The 7,860-nt window shown below is 29.6% G+C and overlaps 1 protein-coding gene across 2 annotated transcripts in view; it reads right to left on the bottom strand.

Moving 5' to 3' along the window:
• The window catches only part of LOC117172474 (histone-lysine N-methyltransferase SETD1), a 38,774-nt gene that overhangs the window by 7,267 nt on the left and 23,647 nt on the right, over nt 1-7,860 (bottom strand). For both annotated transcript variants that reach the window (XM_033360443.1, XM_033360442.1), the window contains exon 7: nt 5,192-6,508. In XM_033360443.1, the coding sequence (XP_033216334.1) occupies nt 5,192-6,508 (1,317 nt within the window). The remainder of the gene's footprint in view (nt 1-5,191; nt 6,509-7,860) is intronic.

The raw sequence follows: 7,860 nt of genomic DNA, 5'->3' as shown, positions 1-7,860 counted from the left end.
GACTCGGGATACTTATAAGATACTACCATGATTTTTTCAGATTTTTTGGTCCAAAAATAAATTAGGCCAAAAACCGGCCTTACCGACCCTCCCCCTTTGGCATTAAAATAACGAGGTCGTTTTTAAAAGTCTGTGTGCTATTCCGGTGATATTCAGAGTAGAATATAAATATATTTTTTGAATGCTACGATTTAAATCATCAAATTAAAAAAAAAATCTCCGATAGTACAGAAATAGACGATCTAGGTACGAAATTCAGTCAGAGGAAAAGAAAAACTGAAAGATTTTCTCTGTTTTCGGATGTTCAAGCAAGGCTAGAAAAAACCCAGATGTCAGGTTTCATCAATTTCTCTTGCCTCAAAAATTTGATAGGAACTAATTACAAGTTCTCCAAAATACATGAAGCAAAATCGTTTTTATTGAGCATGATCAATTATGATCTGAAAATGTATTTTTTTTTTTAGATTGCAGTGCAGAGAAAAGGTACTTAAAACTGGTACCGCAAACTGGGCGATTATAAAGAAAAAGCAATTAGCTTTATGCTCGTTTCATCATCTGGCTGTTTTAAATAAAATAATATGTATCCAGCGTGTAAGATGTCGCTGAGCGACATCTTTGACATACTAAGCACGAAAAACGATTAAAATTCACTAACATAGTGGTCTACCATTTCGCCACCTGGTGCCCAAAACTGGAACTATAAAGAGTAGGTACAATTTTAAAGTTGTACATTAATTTTTGCATAAATGTGTTTTTACGATAGTTTTGTGAAGTATAAAACAATGATTGAATACTAAAAAGAAATCTTCATAAAAAACAAATAGTTTTAGATAGAATTTCCATATCATACAGTGAAAAAACACATTTTTGTCAAATAGGTGAAAAAAAATTATTGCACTATTTTATGTAAGTTGCAATGAATTTAAGTTTAAATAAACTTGAATTAACGTATATAGCGACAAATTTTTCCCAGATTATGCGAAGAATACGAATAATAGACGATTTAGGGTGGCCGTTTTAATCCAAGAAAAAAATTCCCGTTCATTTTCCGGTTCGCAAAAATTCTTCAATTTGAATTAATAAAATCTGAGCTGCAAATGAAAGCACTCAAAGTGGAACTCTTGAATTTCAAACTTTAAAAACAATTGGCACGTATAAAATGGAAGCTAATAACACTTTTAAACTGAACAATTTTAAATCAAATGCAGTTAAACTGCAAAATAAATTTTTTAACTTTCATCAATTGTATAGTTCAAAGATTCAGATTCAGTTCTAAGTATATAATTCCATGTTATCATTTTCAATTCTCTAGAGTCTAAATTGAAAAATCAATCAATGAATTAACATTTTTTTTAATTATATCATTTAAAGCAATTTTAAGCCAGAAAAATTAAAAATTGAACGATTACATTTTTTTATAAGCTGAACACTTCTTAAATTAAAAGTTAATTATTTATAATTTAAATGGTTAAAAAATCCTTAAAATGATTCCAAATTTTATTTGAAAATGTTGAAACATCTACAGGTTGTTTGCATTTTTTAAAATTTCTTTTTAAATTCTGCCAAATCAAACAGATTTCCTTAAAATCTTCCACATTAATTTTTGAAAATTTCATAAATCATTCTAAATCTTTTTGAATAATCACTCAAAATTATCTTTTCAAAATACAAATCATTGTTAATTTTCATAGGAAATGTTTTTTAATCTTCTGAAGCCATTCCAAATTCTTAAAAATCTTTTAAATCTTTGTTCGAAATCAGCCAAAATATATATTTTGGCGGTACACGCACACACTTTCTTTAAATTATTTCAAATCATTTCAAATTTTTAATTTAATTTGAATTTTTTTAAACTTCTCAATATTTCTTCAACTTCCTTGAATTTTTTAAAGATTAATATGTGTTCAATTGTTATTTATACATTGAAGTTCAACAATTCTACTTACAAATTAATTTTTTGTATAGAACAATTAAAATGTAACGCTCAGAATTTAGCTTATAATTCTTATTTTTCTTAATTAAAAAAACGTTTGTTGAAATAGTTACATAATTTTAAACGTTAGAAACGGGAAATTTTAAAATTGCGAACTGATTTTGAATCGTCTTGTAGAGTTAATTATTATTCACTTTTTAAATCTTAAACAACAGTTTAGTTTTTAAAATCATTATTAATTTATATTCACAGTTCATCAACTGAAAATGTATTTTTAAAAAGGATGGAAATCACAATTGGACAGATATTTCTGTAAAAAAATATGTTTCTTCACCTTATAATAAGTAAATTCCATCTATACCCTTTTGTTTCCGTCAAAGACTTACTTTTAGTATCCAACAAATACTTTAAACTCCACAACAAAATCGTGAAAACACTTTTATACAAAAATGAATGTACAACTTTAAAATCGTACTTATTCTTTCTAGTTCAGATTTTTGTCAACAGGTGGCTTAACGCAGTTTAACCATTCCCAATAATATTTAAAAACTTCTAAGCCATCATCGTGTTGCCCTTACACAATTTCCGCCCTCAGGATTGCTACAAATTCCCAATTTCACAATTAAAAGCAAGAGTTTCTACAAAACAGATGAGTTTTCAATCCAGAAATATGAATTTTTAACAAAAAAGTTAATTTACGATAAAATTGTTTAATTTGAAAACCTAAAAACTAAATACAAACAAAAAACTTGAATTTACAAGACAAAAATAAGAACTTCCAGCCAAAATAGACGATTTTTAAACAAAATAAATAAACTTTCAATTAAAAAAGACAATTTTTAAACAAGAATGGAAAAGTGACATTTTCAATTAAAAACAATTAATATTCAACAACAAAAAAACGAAATTTCAACAAAATAATGACATTGTAAACTCAAGAATTGAATTTTCACCTAAATAATTGATTTTTCAAACAAAATCTACGAATATTCAAGCAAAAATTTTAATTATATTTTCAGTTAAAAAAAAAGTTTTTTAACAACAAATAAATTTTCAGAAAAAAGTGAAATTTTAAATTTAATTAATAAATTTTTAAATAAAAGAAATAATCGCGAACATGTATTTGAATTCCAATAGTTTAAGGGTGTAACCTCGACAACAGAATCACAAATGAGAATCGTTTGATATTTGGATGACAGTTCTATGAAAATGCACTGAAGCACTGGTTAACATTTTTGAGCCTTTCAACGCTTCATGGTCGGGAAATAAATTGTTTAAAAAAAACGTGATCTTATGAGACCACGCATTTTTTGTTGTGTATGAAAAGATTAAAAAATGGAAAAATATTCTTAAAAAAAATCTGAGATACAGAGAATGTTTTCTCACAATCCTATCTGCTTCTAAAAGTATAATTCAGAGGTTTTATTAATAGAAAAATATAGTTTATGCCTCAATTTTAAATGATTTTTCTACAAAAAATTACATTTTTCAAAAAAAATATGTGCAACAATTTTCAACAAAAGAGATACACTTTCGAAAAAAAAAAAGAATAGTTGCTTTTTCAGTTAAAAAAATTAATTTCCAATGAAACGAAAACAAAGAATTTTCAACTAAAGTGTTGAATTTTAAACATAACAAATTTTTTACAACAAAATTCGAATTTTCAACAAAATATATAACTTTTCAACTAAAAAAAAAAGATAAAATTTCCTAGCAAAACTAGAAGTATTATTTTCAGGTTAAAAAATTGATTTTTATCAAAAAATAAGTAAAATTCCAGGAAAATAGTGAAATTTTAAACAAAAGAAAACAATTTTTAACTAAAATTAACCCTCAGCATAAAAAATATATATTTATCCAAATAGTGCAATTTTCACACAAAAAGAATCATTTTCTACCAAAAAGGACAAATTTTCAACCAAAAATAGAATAATTGTATTTTCAGTTAACAAAAATTAATTTTCGACAAAAGAGTTCAATTACCAAAAAAGACGAAATTCAAAATACTGAGATTACTTTTCTATCAAAAAGATTAACTTTTAACAAAACACGTGCATTTTTAGCCAAATTTTAAATTTCAAACTAAAAAATATACATTTTCAACTTAAAGTAGAAAAGTTAAATTTTTAGTTAAAAAACTAATTTTCAACAATACGAAATGAATTTCAAACAAAATAGTTACATTTTTCAAACAAACAGATGAATTTTTAACCAAGAAGATTACATTTCTATCACAAAAGAGAAAGTTTCAACCAAATAGTGAATCTTTTAACTAAAAAAGATAAATTTTCATCAAAAAAAGGAATAGTTAGATTGTCCGTTACAAAAATTAACGTACAATTAAGAAAATAAGAATATAAAAAAATAGAACATTTAAATTTTTAAAAATTTCAACTAAAGAGTTAAATTTTGCAATCGATAAAATCAATTCTCAGAAAGAAATGTAACAGGTGATATTTCAATTAAAAAATATTTTTATTTTAAACAGAAAACAAGTGATTTTAGCAAGAAAAGACGAATTTTCAACCAAATAGTTCAATTGTCAGCCAAAACAGATTCATTTACAATCAGAGTTGCATTTTTAATCCAAAATTATAAAACTTCTACCACAAGGGATAAGTTTTTTAATCAAAAAGACAAATTTCCGAACAAAAGATTTGAATTTATCACCAAAAGAGATTTTTTAGTCAATAAAGAAATAAAATTTGACAGAAAATGTTGAATTTTCATGCCAGAAGAACGAATTATCTACAATGCAGTTAAATGTCTAAACCGAAAATATAAATTTTCAATAGAAAAGTTAATTTTCATACAAGAAATGTATATTCTTGTATATAGTTTCATTTTCAACCCGAGGAAACGAATTTTCAACAAAACAGTTGAATTCTTTACCAAGAAGAATGATGTTTGAACGAAATTGTTGAAATTAAAAAAAAAAAAAACAATTTAATATTTATAAATGTTTCACGTTTGTTTAATAAACAGAATTTATATGTATGTTTGTCCCACAAGTCTATAGAATCGCAGTAAAATATTTTGTGTGTGAGCCGAGGGAAATTTCAGCAAAATTATCGAAAATCTCGCGACTCTTTCAGATTTCCATGACATTCCCCGACATTCCCTGAGCAATTTTGAAATGCAATGACTTTCCCTGGTCCCTTTTCAGGTTTCATCACATGTTTTGCCGATTGCAGAGTTAAAAAGCTAATAAAATAGATAATGAATGTTTTCTGTATACAAATAAAGGAAAAAACCTACTTTATGTTTCGCCTTTTCTCCAATATCCACTTTGTAGTACCCTTCCGTTCTCGCACAGCCAGTCGCATGTAACCTGAGTTCGTCTCTTTTTCTCCTCTTCGCAGGACTAGGTACGTCAGTAGGCGGATGATCAACCCAATGCGTATCATTGAGCCAGTAGCCCTGAGTATCATCAGCCAACAAGGCCTCATAACTCCTCCTCAAATATTCCACATCCTCCGCGTCTATTCCTCGCGTCAAGAACTCATATAAAATGCCCATTTCCGACATTAGATCCCTCTCCTTATAGGTGACCGGTTGCTTCGGAATCTCCAAAACGTACTCATTCTGCAGAATATTCTCCTTCTTGATGATATTTTCCTTCTCCCGCTCATGATTCTGTACATGCAGTTTCGAGATCTTATTATTCTTTCTCTTCTGCGCCTTCTCCGCCTTCTCTTTCCGCTTGTCCAACTTCTCTGGTTTCGCCGGCCTCGTCTTCACCAGCGAGGTAATCACTGGAACGACCGGCACAACAGCCGGAGGAACAACATCCATGGGAGTTTCTTCCGCAGATTGTGACTTGGCGTCTTCTGGTTTCGCAGGAGGCAGAGAGTAGGAATGCTCGACGAAAACTTGAGGCGTTTTCGGAAGCTCTGGACTCCGTTGGCCATTCAGCCGAAGATCCGCTTCCGCTTGGTACCTCAATCTCCTAACTTCCAGGCTCTCTTCTTCCGAATCCGTGGACGGCACCTCGCTGAACATTTCTATTTTCTCCGAATCTTGCAGGATCGGTTCGTCGTTTATGTACTTGTTCGACATGCTCTCCAGAGTCCTGATGATATTGGGCTGAACGAGACCTGGACTCTTGGGGCTGATGATGTTGTCTTGACCACCCGCCAAGCTCATGAGCGCCTCCGCAGCAGAACTTTCCATATTCTGCATATCGCGCGCTTCCTCCTTCACAGGAACCATCGACAAGTCCTCGATATTTGCCGAGGCAGTCTCCGCAACCCTGAACTTGCTCTCCGGCGTCTTCAGCCTTTCAATTCTGGCCTCGCTTCCCGCAATCTCCTCGCGTTCTTTTTCTTCTTCTTCTTCTTCTTCTTCTTCTTCTTCTTTGGTTTCAGACGGATACGCCGGAGAAGAGACTGGACTAGCATCGTTACAGATTTGTGGGAACTCGTCTGGATCTTCGATAATGTAATCTGGTAGGGGAGTATTTCTACCAGTTGGAGTTCGACACTCGAGTGATCTCAGGATTGCAAGTTCCGTCAGGATTTCTGGATCTTGGCTGTTGGCGGCGAGAGGCCGAGGATCGTAGCGACTCTCGAATTCCTGTTGTTAAACAGAAATTATATATTTCATGAGATAATCACTCATAAATAAAGCAGGGTGTCTAGCGTTTCTTTAAACAAATTTCAGGGACCTTTCCAATATAAAAAAAAACCTTTCCAGGTACCTTTTTTTTTCTACAGTGAGCAACTTTCTTAATGAGAATTGGTTGTACTTTTATTGAGTTATCAAATTTAAAACTGATTTAGCAGCTGAATTACTAACCACAACGAAAGTTCTGCAGTACACAGTTCTGATGGTGAAAAATATGAAATCATATCAGAAACGCTTCTACAGAGTGGCCCCGCAAAACATTATTTTTTAATAAAGTCGTTCAACCTTCAACCAATTAATTGAATATTCCACCAGAAAGATTAGTTTTCTACCAATAAAGCCGAGTTTTCTGATAAAAAAAAAATAATAATTTTTCAATCAAAAATGGAAAAGTTAAATTTTCGGGCAAGAGAGTAACTTTGCTACAAAAAAAGAAGAATTTTTAACAAAATAATGAAAATTTGAACCAAAGAGATGGACCTTCAACAACAAACTTTTTTTTTAACAAAGTGGTTCAACTTTTACATAAGTAATTTAATTTTTAGTTCTTAAAAATCAATGTTCTACCAAAAATGGAATATTTACATTTTTAGTTAAAAGTTAGCTTTATAACAGAAAAAAAGTTTTCAAGAAAGTAGTTAAACCTTCAATCAACGAGATTAATTTGGAACAAAAATGATGAATTTATAACTTGAGTAGCTACATCTTCAATTGAAAAAAATTAATTTTCAACTTTTTTTATTAAAAAAACATGCTTTTTTAACAATGTCGTTCAACCTTCAACCAATTAATTGAATATTCCACCAGAAAGATTAGTTTTCTACCAATAAAGCCGAGTTTTCTGATAAAAAAATAATAATAATAATAATAATTTTTCAATCAAAAATGGAAAAGTTACATTTTCGGGCAAGAGAGTAACTTTGCTACAAAAAAAGAAGAATTTTTAACAAAATAATGAAAATTTTAACCAAAGAAATGGACCTTCAACAAAAAACTTTTTTTTTAACAAAGTGGTTCAACTTTTACATAAGTAATTGAATTTTTAGTTCTTAAAAATCAATGTTCTACCAAAAATGGAATAGTTACATTTTTAGTTAAAAGTTAGCTTTATCACAGAAAAAAAGTTTTCAAGAAAGTAGCTAAACCTTCAATCAACGAGATTAATTTCGAACAAAAATTATGAATTTCTAACTTGAGGAGCTATATTTTCAATTGAAAAAAATTAATTTTCAACTTTCTTTTATTAAAAAAACATGCTCTTTTAAGTCTTTCAGCCTTCAACCAATTAATTGAATATTCCA

This window comes from Belonocnema kinseyi, chromosome 5 (assembly GCF_010883055.1).
Source record: "Belonocnema kinseyi isolate 2016_QV_RU_SX_M_011 chromosome 5, B_treatae_v1, whole genome shotgun sequence".
NCBI classification, from domain to species: Eukaryota; Metazoa; Arthropoda; class Insecta; order Hymenoptera; family Cynipidae; genus Belonocnema; species Belonocnema kinseyi.
This window is presented reverse-complemented; position numbering and strand designations above follow the sequence as displayed.